We start from the raw sequence: 16,142 nt of genomic DNA, 5'->3' as shown, positions 1-16,142 counted from the left end.
TTCAGGATCCAATTTAATCTTGTATTCTAAGAAACATCTGTGCTTTTAGGTCAGCCACTGTAATTGCTGCTGACTGAAGATAAGAAACTATGACAGAGTCTTGCTAGAAATGTGGGACATAAAATGGGAGAAAAAAGTAAATCCAGGTTGGGTTTCTAGCCATTTCCATTCCTAGTAGCAAGTCCGCTCCACCCTCACCACTGCTACAATCACAGAATGGAGAGTGTCCTTCTTCCTCCAGGGGCCAAGGGAGCTCTTCTTAGGCATCCACTTCCCACTCAGATGGTAACCGCCAGAGGAGAGGAAGAAAAGCACCAGCCAAGGTCTGTGGTCCCCATCTCAGTCTAGAGGCCAAACCAAAGGTGCACCTACATCTAGGCCTGACCAGCTTAAAGACAAATTTTTCTCAGGGTGTGCAGGAAGTCGGGGGAAAGGAGGAGCCACAGGTGCTAGTGGTCATGAGTCCTCCTATTTTTTGTCAGGTGCAATGACTGGAAAGCCGTAAAACAAAAGATGGAATGACGCAATGAGGAAAGGGATTGGGGAGGAGGGTCAATCTTAGGTCACCTGATCCTACCTCCTACCAAGTCTTTTTTTTTTTTTTTTTTGAGACAGAGTTTCGCTCTGTCACCCAGGCTGGAGTGTAGTGGCATGATCTTGGCTCACTGCGAGCTCTGCCTCCAGGGTTCAAGCGATTCTCCTGCCTCAGCCTTCCGAGTAGCTGGGATTACGGGCATGTGCCACCACACTTGGCTAATTTTTTTATAGTTTTGGTAGAGACGGGGTTTCACAGTGTTGGCCAGACTGGCCTCAAACTCCTGACCTCAAGTGATCCACCCGCCTCGGCCTCCCAAAGCGCTGAGATTACAGGCATGAGCCACCACGTCCGGCTCCTACCAAGTCTTAACATTCCAGATTAACAGGCCTACTAAGGGGAACAGAGATTCCCACACAGTATAACAGAGAATAGCAGCCTGGGTACTGCTATAGCAGTAGGCTGTGTTTGGAAGGCACCTTACCATATATTCCACAGCACGTTCACAGCCTCATTGGCTATGTTCTCAATAGAATTTCTGTTCTGATCTTTTTTCTCCTGCAGGGACATCTCATTTGAATCCAGTCCAGTACTACACTGTAACCAAATATCATGATTAGCACCCTGGTTCCAAAGAATAATTAAATAAATAGGGTAATGATGGTGATGAAACACAAAGGCTAGACATCAGAAATTACCGTGGTTAACAAGTCAATCGAATCCTTACAAGCAGTAGTACAAAATCAATACAAAGTATTTTACCTAATAAATGTAATAAAAGACAGTAAGAAGGCAACAAAAGATGAAATAAGAGATTCTACCTAGCGCCTTCTGTTTTTTTATTACATAGCACCTTCCAAGGTACTATTCTAAGCTTTTTACATGTATCAAATCATTTAATCCAAACAATAAACCTATGAGGTAGGATGACTGTTATTATCACCAATCTCCAGCTGCAAATGGGAAAGTGAGGTACAGGGAGGCTGCTGAAGGTGTTAGATTAGCATGTGGTGAAGCTGGGATTCAGGCCCCAGTATTTGGCTCCAAAGCTGGTGCTCTTAAGCCCCTCTAGTACAGCCCAGGAGACACTCTAAAGCAAGGTTTCTCAATCCAGGTACTACTGAAATTCTCCACCAGAAAATTCTTCGTTGGGGAAGGAAGGGCTATCATGTTCATTTGGGGATGTTTAGCAGCATCCCTGGCCTCTACCCACTGGATGCCAGTAACAACTTTTACCCCACAAGCTCTGTAACAACCAATGCCTCCAGACATTGCCAGTTGTGCCCTGTGAAGCAAGATCATACCCAGTTGAGAATCATTGCTCTAAAACGACTGATGCCTCTCATCAAAACTGGATATCCTTTATGTAGCCTTAACTGAAAATTACCCATCAATACAGAATAGCGGACCAGAGGCACTCCAGCAAGAGAGCTCCTTAACCTCTTAACTATGTCATGCAATAAGACTGGAATGAGATCAAACATGAGAACTTACTGTAATCTTCACAAGTTCCTAATGTCTGTGCCTCGGCTTTGTCATCTGTAAAATGGGAATAATACCTGCCTCATAGGATACTGTGAGGATTAAATTATCTAATATCGAAAACATGAAAACAATACCTGGCACATAAATAAGCAATGACTAAATACTAATTATTTTCATTGTAATAAGTTTAACATCTAAAGGAGTGAGTCTGTACAGTTTTAGGCAGGTCTTTTCTAACTATCATAAAAATAAAGCTACAAAATAATAGAGATAAGTATCAATTAAGAGAGTAGATTGGTGTTTCCAGGAAAAGGAATGAAATTTCCACATGATGTTTAGATAGAAGACAAAGTCACTAACACCAAAGTAATACAAAAACTCTAAGTTTGCAACCCAAAAGCTACCATCAAGATATTGTAAAAACTGCATACCTCTTTTAGCAGCACAACCAGAGGCGTCATGATATCCTTAGTCACCATGTCATCACAAACTTCAAAACCTCCACAAGCACTGAGATTTTTACACAAGAAATTTAAAACATGTTTTACTTCCACATCACATGTCACAGAACACTTCTACCCTCTCACATTTCTATTTTTAGCCATATTTAAGATTTCCCAGAGGAAATAGCTTATTGTTTCTGTCATATGATGCAGAACCAATCCAGAGATTTCCACCTGTTCTGATCCTTATTCTACAAGATATAAACAGATGACGCTGTCATATAACAACTTAGTTCTGAGGTTTGAGACAGTATACAGGTACACGGCTACAAGAAGGGAAGAGGGGAGACTTTTCCCATGTGAATAAATCCCATCATGTAAGAAGGGACCTTTTCTTGGAATCAAGACTGCAAGGGCAAGGCTAGGTGCTGTAGCTCACATCTGTAATCCCAGCACTTTGGGAGGCCTAGGTGGGAGGATTACTTGAGCTCAGGAGTTCAAGACCAGCCTGGGCAACACAGGGAGACCCTGTTTCTAAAACAAGAAAAAAAAAAGAAAAAGTGAACTGCAAGGGTAGCAAGGTGGGGCTACTGAGAATGATACCCCCTAAAGCAGCCCTGGGTAAATTTAATTGGAAAGACATGACTTCCGAGTACACAGCACTGTGCTAGTACCTAAGGATATCGAGATAGTCAGAAGATGCCCTCACAATCCGCCAGGATCCCCTAGCCTGTGTATGCTGTGGGAGGAAGGGAAGGGCTTTCCACATGCTGTTTCCTCCCTAGAGGAAGAAAAGCGTCTATCTCCCCTCCAGCAACTGGTGAATGTCCATTCATCCCTCAGAGCTCACCTCAAGCACCACTCACTCAGAGTCTTCTTCCCTGAATCCTTTGTTTGTATCCTCCTGTAGCATTCTTTGTCACTACCATTCATTGTAACTATACACTTATGTAACTGTTTGGTTAATGCTTGTCTCCCTCAATAACTTTAGGATTTCTTAAGGAGAGACGTTGCCTTGCTCATTACTCCATGCCCACAGCCTAGCTCAGTGTCTAGCACACAGGCACTTTATACATATTTGCTATATCAGTGAATGAAATATAAATAACAAGTAGAGACAGAGCTACAAGAACTACAAATACTAACTTCTACTCTTGCCCCCTCTGCAGTCCATTCTCTGCACAGCCAGCAGAGTGGTCTTCTCAAAAGGTGAGTTACAGCATGTCTCTTCCCTGCTTAGATTAAGTCCTCAGCCCTACACCATCCTACAGCTCATCCCTCTCTCCAGCCTCACCTCCTGTAATTACCCACCCCTGCTCTTTTCAGCCACCTACCTGCCTGCTCTGCTCTTTACCCACATCAAGCCGCCTGCTGCTTTGCTTCTTTGCTGCTGCTCCCTTTGTGGGAAACGCTCTTCCCCCTATTTTCCCATGTCTCCTGGCTCTCTCACCCTGCAGATCTCCGTTCACAAGCCATCTAAAGAGCGCTTCCTTTTTTTTTTTTTTTTTTTTTTTGACACAGGGTCTTGCTCTATCACCCAGGCTGGAGTGGAGTGGTGTGATCATGGCTCACTGCAGCCTCGAACTCCTGGGCTCAAGCGATACTCCCACCCTAGCCTCCCGAGTAGCTGGGATTACGGGCACCCACCACCATGCCTGACTAATTGTTTAAAATTGTTCTAGAGACGGGGTCTTGTTGCTATGTTGCCCAGACTGGCCTTGGACTCCTGGCCTCCGGTGATCCTCCTTCCTTGGCCTCCCAAAGCAATGGGATTACAGGTGTGAGCCACCGCGCCCGGCCCAAGAGCACCCAATTCAAACTTCCCACCCCCAACTCATCATCATCTCATTTTCCCACAGCAATTCTCACTATGTAATATTATGTTTTACCTTTTTACTAGCTTCCTGTCTGTCTACTCATAAACATGACTTGTGCCAAGACAGGGGATCTTGGCTGTCAAGAGATCTCGCTCAACAATCTTGGCTGCTCAAAATCCCCTGCATCGAGAAAGATTGCTGACACATGAATTGAAGAATTCATCCAACCAAGGGACCCGAAGGAGGGCTTTTGGAGAGGGTAAAACGTGCGCAGGCGTGACGCTTGAGCAGGTGGACGCTGCAGGTGAAGCAGCCAGGTGGACAGATGAGATGCGTGTGGTTGGGGGATACTGGGGTTCTCTGGACACTGGCTTCAAATCTCTGCAAACGGGAGACCGGGCCAGGGCCTGGTGGCACACAGAAGGCGCTGGCTGACCGCTGCGACCGGCCGCAGCCCAGGCGCGGGGCAGGCTAGAAGTGGGCACCGCCCTGGACCCTTCCCGGCTCACCTCAGCGCGCCGGCTGCAGTCTCCCTGACGGCCAGGCTGGGGTCCAGCAGCAGCCGCGCACGGCGTCTCGGCGCGCCAGGCCCGGGAGAGCCGGCCGCTGCTGCACCAGCCGGGCCAGCCCCGCGCAGGCGCACTCGCGGACCTCGGCGCTCTGGTGCTGGAGCTGCGGAGGAGAGCGAGGAGGGTCAGGAGAGCAGTGCGCACGCGCGCGGGGCAACCTCGTCTCGCCCTCCCGGCCCGGCGGAGCCCTCGCCTCACCTTTTCCAGCAGCTCCGCCGCTGGCCCGTCGTCCTCCTCGCCTCCGGTCCCATTCGCCGCCGCAGCCGCCTCGGCCTCACAGTCGCCCGTAGGGGAGAACTGAGGTCGCTTGAAGCGCTTCGTCCGGCTCTTAACCCATGGCGACGTGCGCTGTGCTGACAGACCACCGAGAGAGGAGGGCAACAGCAGGCGGTGGAGGCTGCAGCGCCAGTGGAGGCTGCCGCGCCGGTGACAAGCAAGGTCCGTTGCTGCTGCTCAGCCGGGCCAGCTGACGGCTGGAGAACACATGGGGAAGCCGTGCGCAGACGCGCGGCGCGTCGTCTGCTGGGTCGGGATCGGGGGAGGGGGTGGGGGGAGTGGGGCTGGTGCGCGGAGTGCGCAGGCGTGGAAGAGGGCATGGGCGGGGCTAGCTTCTGCAAAGGGGCGGAGTCTTGTGGGTTTACCGGGAAAGTAGGAGGCTGGACTAGAATAGTAACGCCGACCCAGGCAGGGGGATCACTTGAGGCCAGAAGTTGCAGACCATCTTGGGCAACATAGGAAAACACTCCACCCCCCGACCCTTCCCCCGAAAAAAATTAAAAATTAGCTGGGCATAGTGGCGTATGTGCGTAGTCCCAGCTACTCGGGAGGTTGAAGCAGGAGGATCACTTGACCCCAGGAGTTTGAGTCTACAGTGAGCCTTGATCCTGCTACTGCACTCCATCCTGGGCGACAGAGCGAGACCCTGTCTCAATCAATCAATCAAGCAAGCAATCAGTAAGTAACACTGGGTACAAATAATCAAATGTGATTAAGGATATTGTAAGTTCTGTAAAGTTCATAAAGTTCTATAAAGTGCCTAACACCAAGCCTGACATATAGTAGGTACTCAAAAAGTATTAACCACGATTTTATTTTGTGTCCACAGCACCTCCCATAGCTCCTGTCATAGACAGAGCCCAGTTAATGTTTTGGAACGAATGTGTGTCTATATTTGATAAAACAGAATCGCTTAAGAACCTAATCTCCCTGCCTTAGTGTCCTCATCAGCGAAGTGAGGACATTGATAGTATATACCTCATGGAGTTGTTACGAAGACTAAATGTGTTCATATGTTTAAGGTGCTAAGAACAGAGACTGGCAGATAATAAGCACTATGGAAATGTTTGGAAACTTGTATTTAACAAAGATTCTTTTGCAAATATTTGTTGAGTACTAGGTACAGTGCTGAGCATTGGAATAAAACAATAATCAAGACAGTTTGGTTCCTGTCCTCTCTGCCTGTCCTTATGGAGTTTACAATCCAGGGAGAGATCTGTTGAATATATAATCATATGAATAACTTTGTGGTAAATTGTGGTAAATACTAAGCAGAGGGAAAAGTACAGGAGAATCTTAGGTGGTCTTTACAATTAGACATGTAACGAGTGAGTACTCAATATATGCATAACTTTGGGTCAACTTTCTTTTTTTCTTTTTGTTTTTGAAACAGAGTCTCACTCTATTGTCCAGGCTGGAGTGCAATGGTGCCATCTTGGCTTATTGTAACCTCCGCCTCCGAGTTCAAGCAATCCTCCTGCTTTAGCCTCCTAAGTAGCTGAGATTACAGGCATGTGCCATCATGCCCAGCTATTTTTTTTTTTTTTTCAGTAGAGATGGGGTTTTACCATGTTGGTCAGACTGGTCTCGAATTCTTGATCTCAAATGATCTGCCCGCCTCAGCCTCCCAAAGTGCTAGTATTACAGGTATGAGCCACCACGTCTGGGCTCAGGTCAGCATTCTACTGTTCTAGAGTTCCATTCCGTGGCAACCCTACCGTCAAAGAGTTGACTATCCAGTAAGGGAAATAACATTAGTTACTATGGCAAATTTTAGAGAGTTAACAGAAGTGTAGCTCGTGTTGCATTTGAGCCTATCAAAGATCAATCTTGGGCTGGGCACTGTGGCTCACACCTGTAAACCCACCACTTTGGGAGGCCGAGGTGAGTGGATCACCTGAGGTCAGGAATTCAAGACCAGCCTGGCCAACATGATGAAACCCCGTCTCTACTAAAAATACAAAAATTAGCCAGGCATGGTGGCGTGTGCCTATAGTCTCAGCTATTTGGAGGCTGAGGCAGGATAATCTCTTGAACCTGGGAGGCAAAGGTTGCAGTGAGCCGAGATCGCACCACTGCACTCCAGCTTGGGTGACAGAGCAAGACTCCGTCTAAAAAAAAAAAAAAATCAACCTTGGAGCCACTAAATACATGTTGGTGGGTTTTCCTTCCTGTATATCTTATCAGGCCATCGATCTGCCTGCCACCTACCTAGTCCAGGCAACCGTCTTTATTTTTTGAGATGGAGACTCTTTCTCGTTGCTCAGGCTGGAGTGCAATGGCATGATCTTGGCTCACTGAAACCTCTGCCTCTTGGGTTCAAGTGGTTTTTCTGCCTCAGCCTCCCGAGTAGCTGGGATTACAGGTGCGTGCCACCACACCCAGTTAAATTTTGTATTTTTAGTAGAGATGGGGTTTCACTATGTTGGCCAGACTGGTCTCGAAATCCTGTCCTCAGGTGATCCACCTGTCTCAGCCTCCCAAAGTGCTGGGATTACAGGCGTGATCCACCACGCCCAGCCTAGGCTACTGTCTTTTATCTTGAGCACGTGGCTTTCTGGTCTCTCCGTTTCTACCCTGCCTGTCCCCCATCCATTGAGCAGCTAGAGTGATCTCAAAATATCCCTCCACCTTTCTCCTTGTATTGTATTCACTTCCTCACTTAAAACTTTTCAGTGGCTTCCGGGCATGGTGACTCACCCCTGTAATCCCAGCGCTTTGGGAGGCCCAGGCGGGTGGATCACTGAGGTCATGAGTTCAAGACTGGCCTGGCTAAAGTGGTGAAACCCTGATTCTACTAAAAATACAAAAATTAGCTGGGTGTGGTGGCGCCGGCCTGTAATCCCAGCTACTTAGGAGGCTGAGGCAGGGGAATCACTTCAACCCGGGAGGCGGAGGTTGCAATGAGCCCACATCGTACCACTGGTCTCCAGCCTGGGTGACAAAGCAAGACTCTGTCTCAAAAAAAAACACCAACTTTTCAGTGGCTTCCCTTTCTCTTTGGATAAAGATCAAAATCTTACCAGGGTTGCAGGGTTGCAGGGTTTCACCCCGGCCCCCAGCGTCACCTCTTCGTTTTGCTCTTTTAGCCAACATCTATGGGGCCTCAGGGCTTTGCACAAACCCCGGCCCCTACCCTATGAACTAGTGAACACAGTCTCCATAGGCAGGGACAGGGACTTTATAGTGAGAGACAGGTCTCCCTTGAGGCCTGCATGTACCTCGTTTCTTTGCTTCAAAGCACATATCAAAATTACAGTTGTAATTTTCAATTTCTTTGTGAACAGTTATACAATTGCCTCTCTCCCCAGCTGAACACTACGCACCTATAAAGACAAGACAGTGCCCATTTTCACACATCACGGTATCCCTAACACTAGCCTAGAGCCTGGCAAGATAGTCATGCAATTTCTTGAATGAATGGAGAGAGAGACCACATAGGAAGGAGTAGGGCATGCAATTTAGATGGAATCAGATGATAAGAATTTAGATGAGGTAGAAACAGATTCCTCCTGTTTCTCTCACTGTGGCGATAAACAAGAAAAAAGTGGTTCAAAACCCAGGCTAGGCGCAGTGGCTCATGCCTGTAATCCCAGCACTTTGGAGAGGCTGAGGCGGGCAGATCACCTGAGGTCAGGAGTTCCAGACCAGCCTGGCCAACATGGTGAAACCCCGTCTCTACAAAAAATACAAACATTAGCCAAGCGTGGTGGCACATGCCTGTAGTCCCAGCTACTCGAGAGGCTGAGGCAGGAGAACCATTTGAACCTGGGAGGTGGAGGTTGCAGTGAGCTGAGATCGTGCCACTGCACTCCAGCCTGGGTGGCAGAACGAGACTCTGTCTCAAAAACAAAACAAAACAAAAACCTTAACTAGATGAGCACAGAGGAATTTTAGGGCAGTGAAAATACTCTATATGATATAATGGTGGATACATGTCATTGTACATTTTTCCAGACGTCTAGAATGTATAACACACAGAGCAAACCCTAATGTAAACTACAGATTTGGGGTGATAATGACGTGTCATTGTAGGTTCATGGTTGTAACGAATGCATCACGGTATAAGATGTTATCATGGGGGAGGCTGTGCATATGTTGGGGCTGGGAGTATGTGGGAAATCTCTGTACTTCCCTCTCAATTTTGCCATGAACCCGAAACTATTCTAAAAAATAAAGTCTTTGGCCAGGTTCAGTGGCTCTAACCTGTAATCCCAGCACTTTGGGAGGCCGTGGCTGCTGGATCGCTTGAGCCCAGGATTTCAAGACCAGCATGGGCAACATAATGCGACCCCGTCTCTACAAAAAATTAAAAAATTAGCTGAGTGTGGTGGTATGTGCCTGTAGTCCCAGCTACTTGGGAGGCTGAGGTGGGAGGATCACTTGAGCGTGGGAGGTGAAGGCTTCAGTAAGCCGAGATCACACCACTGCACTCTAGTCTAGGTGACAGAGTGAGACCCTGTCTCAAAAAATAAAAATAAAGTCTTTAAAAAACATAAATAAATATAAATACCATAGCTAGAGCAGAACTTTGTGGTCTGTTATCGTTAGTTACTCTTTCCAGTGATAAATTACCATTGCTGCTAAAATGAATAATTAGCTTTATTTAATGAGCTTAAGAGCTCTTCTGGGAGCCACCCTCAGTCGATTGTCAGTCTTAGAAGGAGCCCAGTGATCTTTAACCAGTCTAATCTTCCTTCACCAGTCATTTTTTAAAATGCGGTGAAGTAATGATTATCTAACCATCCCTTTTTCCTGCAAATTATCTTTGTCAAGAGGGAATTTTTGAATTAGACTGCTTAGAAGCCTCTTCCCTTGAGACAAGTTGGAAATAAGCTTGTCATCAATTATTGGTCTGACAAATTAAAAAAAAAAAAAAAAGGAATTAGGCTGGGTGCAGTGACTCACCTGTATTCCCAGAACTTTGGGAGGCCAAGGTGGGAGAATCACTTGACCGCAGGAGTTTGAGACCAGCCTGGACAACATCAAGAGACCATATCTCTACAAAATGTTTAGAAATTAGCCAAGCACAGTGGTGTTTACCTGTAGTCCCAGCTATTTAGGAGACTAAGGTGGGAAGATCACTTGAGCCCAGGAGTTCGAGACTGCAGTGAACTATGATTGCGCCACTACACTCTAGCCTGGGCCATAAAGTGATACCCTGTCTGAAAAAAAAAAAAAAAAAAAAGAGTTGCTCTACCAGACTCCTGTTTCTCCCCCTTTGAATTTTTATAATGTAATCTTCCTACAACACACTCAGATCAATATTTTCTAGAACATTTAGATAGTCCCATGGTCCTATACAGTCAGGTTCAGCCCTTTACATAACATACAAGATGTGGCCACAGCCCTCTGCCATGTGCCTCCAACACCACATTTCCAGCCCTGGGAGCCTCCTTAGTCTTCCCAGAAACTCCGTGGGACTTTGCTTTCCTTAGGCATGGAGGACTGTAGAGCTGGGCAAGCTTCCGTAGCTCACGCTGGTGTTAATCATCGCCATTCTCCTAGTACACAATCTCTGATCCACTTAGAGTTCCTGTGAGCTTTAGGGACTCATTTGGGAAGAATGAGAAATATAAACCCAGAAGATGGCCAACCCCTGGGCCCTGGCCTACTGTCCTCCATTTCCTACTGCCCCAGCAGATGCTGCACCCTTGGGCCAGCCGTGTACTTTGTGTGCCCTGTACCTCTCTCAGAAGTTTTCGTGAAGCCAGGTGTGGTGGCGCACGCCTGTAGTCCCAGCTACTCATCAGGCTGAGGCAGGAGGATCGCTTGAGCCCAGAAGTTGGAGGCTGTAGCAAGGTACAGTCATACCACTGCACTCCAGCCTGGGTGACAGACTGAGACCCTGTCCCTAAAAAAAAAAAAAAAAAAAAAGTAATTGTCCATGAGTTGTCATCAAAGGTATACATGTGAGGCCAGGCACAGTGACTCACGCCTGTAGTCCCAGCACTTTGGGAAGCCAAGGTGGGCAGATTGCTTGAGCCCAGGAGTTCAAGACCAGCTGGACATTGTGGCAAATCCTGTCTCTACAAAAAATACAAAAAATTAGCCAGGCATTGTGGCACAAGCCTGTGGTCCCAGCTACTCCGGAGGCTGGAGTGGGAGGATCACTAGAGCCCAGGAGTTTAAGGCTGCAGAGAGCTGTGATTGCACCGCTACACTCCAGCCTGGGTGATGGAGTGAGACCCTGTTTCAAAAACAACAAAAAAAATATACACATGAGCTGCCCACACTGGCCTCTGAATTAGCAGTGCCTGGCACTTCGCTGAATTAATGTCCCTGGAATGTCTACTCCCTCTTCACGGTTACTGTCCTCTTCTCAGCTGACCCTACATAGAGTGACTCAGTAGTCAGCAACAAGGAAGGTCACTGCTGGCAAAGTCATCTGCAAGGTGATTAGACACTGGGTCTCTAGTTGCAGTTCTGCCACTAACAGGCTGTTAGGGAAGTTTTCTTTATTTACATAGACTTGGTAAGGGTTTTTGAAATATTAGAGGGCTGGGAACCATTTTGATGATTTCAGGAAAGGAAGGAAAATCGCCTGTTGGGTGCCTCCTGAGCGGGTGTCAGAACCTGGGATAGGCACTGTTGCCGGTCATCCCCCACTTGGTCCTCAGAACTTGCTGAGATAGGTGTGACAATTGCATAACTGCTGACAGCCAACCCAAGGAAGTCACTGCAAAGGGACCTGCTACCCACTGAATTTCACACCATTCATTCATTTATTCATTCACTTAGTAGATATTGGTTATTGAGTGCTTGCCAGGTATCAGTCCCTGCAGCAGGTGCTAGCGATGATGAGAGAACTAAGCCCCAGTCCATGACGTCGTGGCGTTTACAGTCTATCTAGCCTTGCAGCTTTATGCTGCCTTTAACAAAGGTCCTGTAGAAGAAATTATTGCTCACTCGCTGCCACTAGCCCGCACACCGCATCCTCCTGCTGCTCAGCCACCCTCTTCTCCACGGTGGTGATGGAAGAAGAGATCATCATGCTTATCATTGACAATGGCTCTGGCAGGTGCAAAGCTGGCTTTGCTAGGGATGATGCCCCCCGAACCATGTTCCCCTCCATTGTCGGGTGCCCCGGGCACCAGATCATGATGGTGGACATGGATGGGCCAGAAGGACTCCTATGTGGGTGACAAGGCCCAGAGCAAGTGCAGCATCCTGACCCTGAAGTATCCCATCGAGCAGGGCATAGTCACCAAGCGGGATGACATGGAGAAGATCTGGCACCACACCTTCTACAACGAGCTGCATGTGGCCCCAAGGACCACTCGTTGCTGCTGACCAAGGCCCCCCCCGAACCCCAAGACCAGCAGAGAGAAGACGATTTGGATCATGATTGAGACCTTCAACACCCTGGCCACGTGTGTGGCCATCCACGCCGTGCTGTCTCTCTAGTCCTCTGGGCACACCAGTGGCATTGTCACAGACTCTGGAGACGGGGTCGCCCACATGATGCCCATCTCCCCTAACCAACTACCTCATGAAGATCCTCACCGAGTGTGGCTACAGCTTCACCCCCACGGCCGAGTGGGAGATAGTGCGTGATATCAAGGAGAAGCTGTGCTACGTTACCCTGGACTTCAAGCAGGAGCTGGCCACCGCCGTGTTCTCCTCGTTCCTGGAGAAGAGCTATGAGCCACCTGATGGCCAGGTCATGACCATCTGCAACGAGTGGGTCTGGTGTCCAGAGGCAGTGTTTCAGCTTTCTTTCCTAGGCATGGAACCCGCGGCATCCACGAGACCACCTTCAGTTCCATCATGAAGTGTGACATGGACATCCACAAATACCTGTAGGCCGAGATGGTGCTGTCCTGCGGCACCACCGTGTGCGTGTGCATTGCGGGCAGGATGCAGGAGATCACCAGCCTGGTGCCCAGCACCATGAAGATCACATCATCGAGTACTCTGAGTGCAAGTACATGGTGTGGATCGGTGGCTCCATCCTGGCCTCCCTGTCTACCTTCCAGCAGATGTGGATTAGCAAGCAGGAGTACGAGGACTGGGGCCCCTCCATCATCCAGTGCAAATGCTTCTAAATGGACTGCGAGCAGATGCCTAGCATTTGCTGCATGGGTTAATTCAGAAGAATAAATTTGCTCCTGGCAAATGCATACACCCCATGCTAGCCTCATGAAACTGGAATAAGCCTTTGAAAAGAAATTTGTCCTTGAAGCTTATATCCAATATCAGCACTGGATTGTAGAACTTGTTGCTGATTTTGACCTTGTATGCAAGTTAACTGTTCCCTTGCTATCTGTTAAGTACCCTGTACATATCTTGGATCTCAGCCCTTAGTATATGTGGCTTGGTCACTTTGTGGCTGAGGTAAGAACGTGCTTGTGGAAGACAAGTCCATGGCTCGGTGAGTCTGCGTGGCCAGCAGTCTCCCACCAGTGCAGGGTGTTAATGTGTTAGGGTTGAGTGTTCTGGGATTTCTTTAGAGGCTGGCAAGGGCTCCTGAACCACTTGTGTGTGTCCTGCTGGTCTGTCAGGATTGGAAAGTCTAAGCCATAGGACCCAGTTTCCTTTCTTAGCTGATGTTTGCCTGCCAGAACACCATGGCTGTTACTTGCCTTGAGTTGGAAATGGTTTGCATTTATACCTGTAAATGTATTCATCCTTTTAATTTACATAAGGTTTTTTTGTGTGTGTACGTATGTGCGTGTGTGTGTGTGTGTGTGTGTATGCAATTCTCAGTTCTTCAAGAGATGACAAAAAATTTTGGTTTCTTACAGTTATGTGAGAGCATTAGGCCCCAACAACACATGAGTGTGTAAGGAAAAATAAAAGTGCTGGTGAAAAAAAGAAAATTTATCCAAAACTTGGAAATAAGGAAAAAGGATAGCCACACATTTTTTCTTTTTCTTTATATATATATTTTTTATATATTTTAAAAATCTTTTTTGAGACAGGGTCTTGCTCTTGTGTACAGGCTGGAGTGCAGTGGTGTGGTCTCAGCTCCCTGCAACCTTCACCCTTCACCTTCTGGGCCATCCTCCCACCTCAGCCTCCTGAGTAGTTAGGACTACAGGTGCCCACCACCGTGCCTGGTGATTTTTTTTTTTTTTTGTAGAGACAGGGTTTCACCATGTTGCCTAGACTGGTCTCAAACTCCTGAGTTCAACTGATCTGCATGCCTCAGCCTCCCAAAGTCCTGGGATTAAAGGCCTGAGCCACTGCGCCTGGCCTGCATATTTTTTCAATATTACATTGTCCCAATGTCTAACAGACCCATGAAATGATTATTTATCTAAGGCAGTATCATCTAGCAGAATTTTCCACAAAGAGGAAAATGTTCTCTGCCTGCCCTGCCCAGTAGAGTAGCTACTAGCCAAACATGGCTATTTTGTTGTTGTTGTTTTATTTTTTTATTTTCTTTTTTTTTGTAGAGATGGGGTCTCTCGCCCTTTTTTTTTGTAGAGATGGGGTCTCTCGCCCAAGCTGGTCTTAAACTTTTGCCCTCATGCAATCCTCCTGACTTGACCTACCAAAGTGCTGGGATTACAGGAATGAGCCACTGCACTTGGCCCACAATTGGCTATTGAACAGTTGAAGTAAACTAAATTTTCAGTTTGGGCTGATTGTAAACATTTTGTTGTTGCCTGCCCAATTTTCCAACAAGCCAGATGTCCACAGAACTGAAGCTTGAGAAATGTACATTTCTTCTGTGGGATGACCCTGCTGCCTACTGACCAACTCCTCTTCCTTGCTGCTCCTGTTATCCTCCCATGATGTGTAAACACCTAACTTTAGTCAGGGAGGAGGAATGGATTTGAGGTTTATTTCCTGTCTCTCCCACTGATGTCACCTGAAGAAAGCTTTCTTCCCTGCAATACTTGTTGTCTCAGTGATTGGCTTTCTGTGCATCAAGCAACAGGACCTAGACTGAACCCCTGGTGTTCATTAACATTATGACATAAAAAAATAAATAAATAAAAATAAAATAAAAAATAAAAATAAATGGCTACATATGACTAGAGGCGATGGATTTGTAAAGTGCAACTCTAAAGCAGTGCATCTGACCTGGGAGCAATTTTGCCTCCCTGTGGAACATTTGGCAATGTCTGGAGACATTTTGGTTGTCACAACCATGGGGGTGCTACTAGCATCTAATAGGTAGAGGTAGGCACCACTGACAGTGTGGGCTGGATAATTCTCTGTTGTGGAGGTTGCCAGTCTAGGCTGGATAATTCTTTGTTGTGGAGGCTGTCCTGTGCATTGTACAAGGTTTAACAGCACCCCTGGCCTCTGCCCACCAGATGCCACTATCAGTCCCCAATGGTGACAACCAAACATGTCTTTGGTCATTGCCAAATGTCCTCTGGGAGGCAAAATCACCTTTAGTTGAGAATCATTGCTCTAGAGAAATATGTTTTTTTTGTTTGACCATTTACTTAGGGGCCTAGACTCTATGAAATTAGATGTGAATTTATATATGAATAAATTGCAAATGATTTTGATTGTGTCTAGTTGAGATGCAAATTATTTCTGTCCAGCAGAAAAGATAACCCCAAAGGATAGAATTTCATTGCCTTGTAGAATATTAACCAGTTTCTTATCTAACCTAGAAATCCCATTTAAATACATTTTTCCACACTGACTATATAAATTTCTGTTTCTCTATTGAACCTGTTTTACCATCCTCCCAGTTCCTTCATTAAAGAACATGTACATGCTCACCCTATGTGGATACAAAGGTCAGAATTTTAACTTGAAAACCATCCTTTGATACTGTGTATCCGTAAGGAAAGAAAGGTGTTCATCAGGCACTAGGAAGTAAAAAGGTTACAAAGCAGCATAAACATAATCACACTTTTGGAAACACACAACACAGAGAAAAACTCATGGAAGTATAGATACCTGGACCTTTCACATTTGTAAAACAAAACAAACAAAACAAAGTGCATATACCAAAATGTTTCCTGTGTTTGCCTCTGGGCAGAATTAAAGGCGATATATATACATACACACACACACACACACACACACACGTATATATGTGTGT

At 46.8% G+C, this 16,142-nt stretch overlaps 1 protein-coding gene and 1 pseudogene across 1 annotated transcript in view; one reads left to right on the top strand and one right to left on the bottom strand.

Moving 5' to 3' along the window:
• HEATR3 (HEAT repeat containing 3) overlaps nt 1–10,625 on the bottom strand; it is a 34,067-nt gene extending 23,442 nt beyond the window's left edge. The window contains 7 exon segments of the mRNA XM_033219846.1: nt 1,019–1,132; nt 2,452–2,539; nt 4,790–4,844; nt 4,847–4,952; nt 5,048–5,179; nt 5,181–5,453; nt 10,605–10,625. Of these exon segments, the coding sequence (XP_033075737.1) occupies nt 1,019–1,132; nt 2,452–2,539; nt 4,790–4,844; nt 4,847–4,952; nt 5,048–5,179; nt 5,181–5,453; nt 10,605–10,625 (789 nt within the window).
• A 669-nt stretch (nt 10,626–11,294) lies between these two features.
• Nucleotides 11,295–13,973, top strand: LOC117087761 (annotated as a pseudogene).
• The last annotated feature ends 2,169 nt before the right edge of the window (nt 13,974–16,142 follow it).

The sequence above is a fragment of the Trachypithecus francoisi genome, unplaced genomic scaffold, assembly GCF_009764315.1.
Source record: "Trachypithecus francoisi isolate TF-2019V2 unplaced genomic scaffold, Tfra_2.0 Lachesis_group10, whole genome shotgun sequence".
In the NCBI taxonomy this organism is placed as follows: domain Eukaryota; kingdom Metazoa; phylum Chordata; class Mammalia; order Primates; family Cercopithecidae; genus Trachypithecus; species Trachypithecus francoisi.
This window is presented reverse-complemented; position numbering and strand designations above follow the sequence as displayed.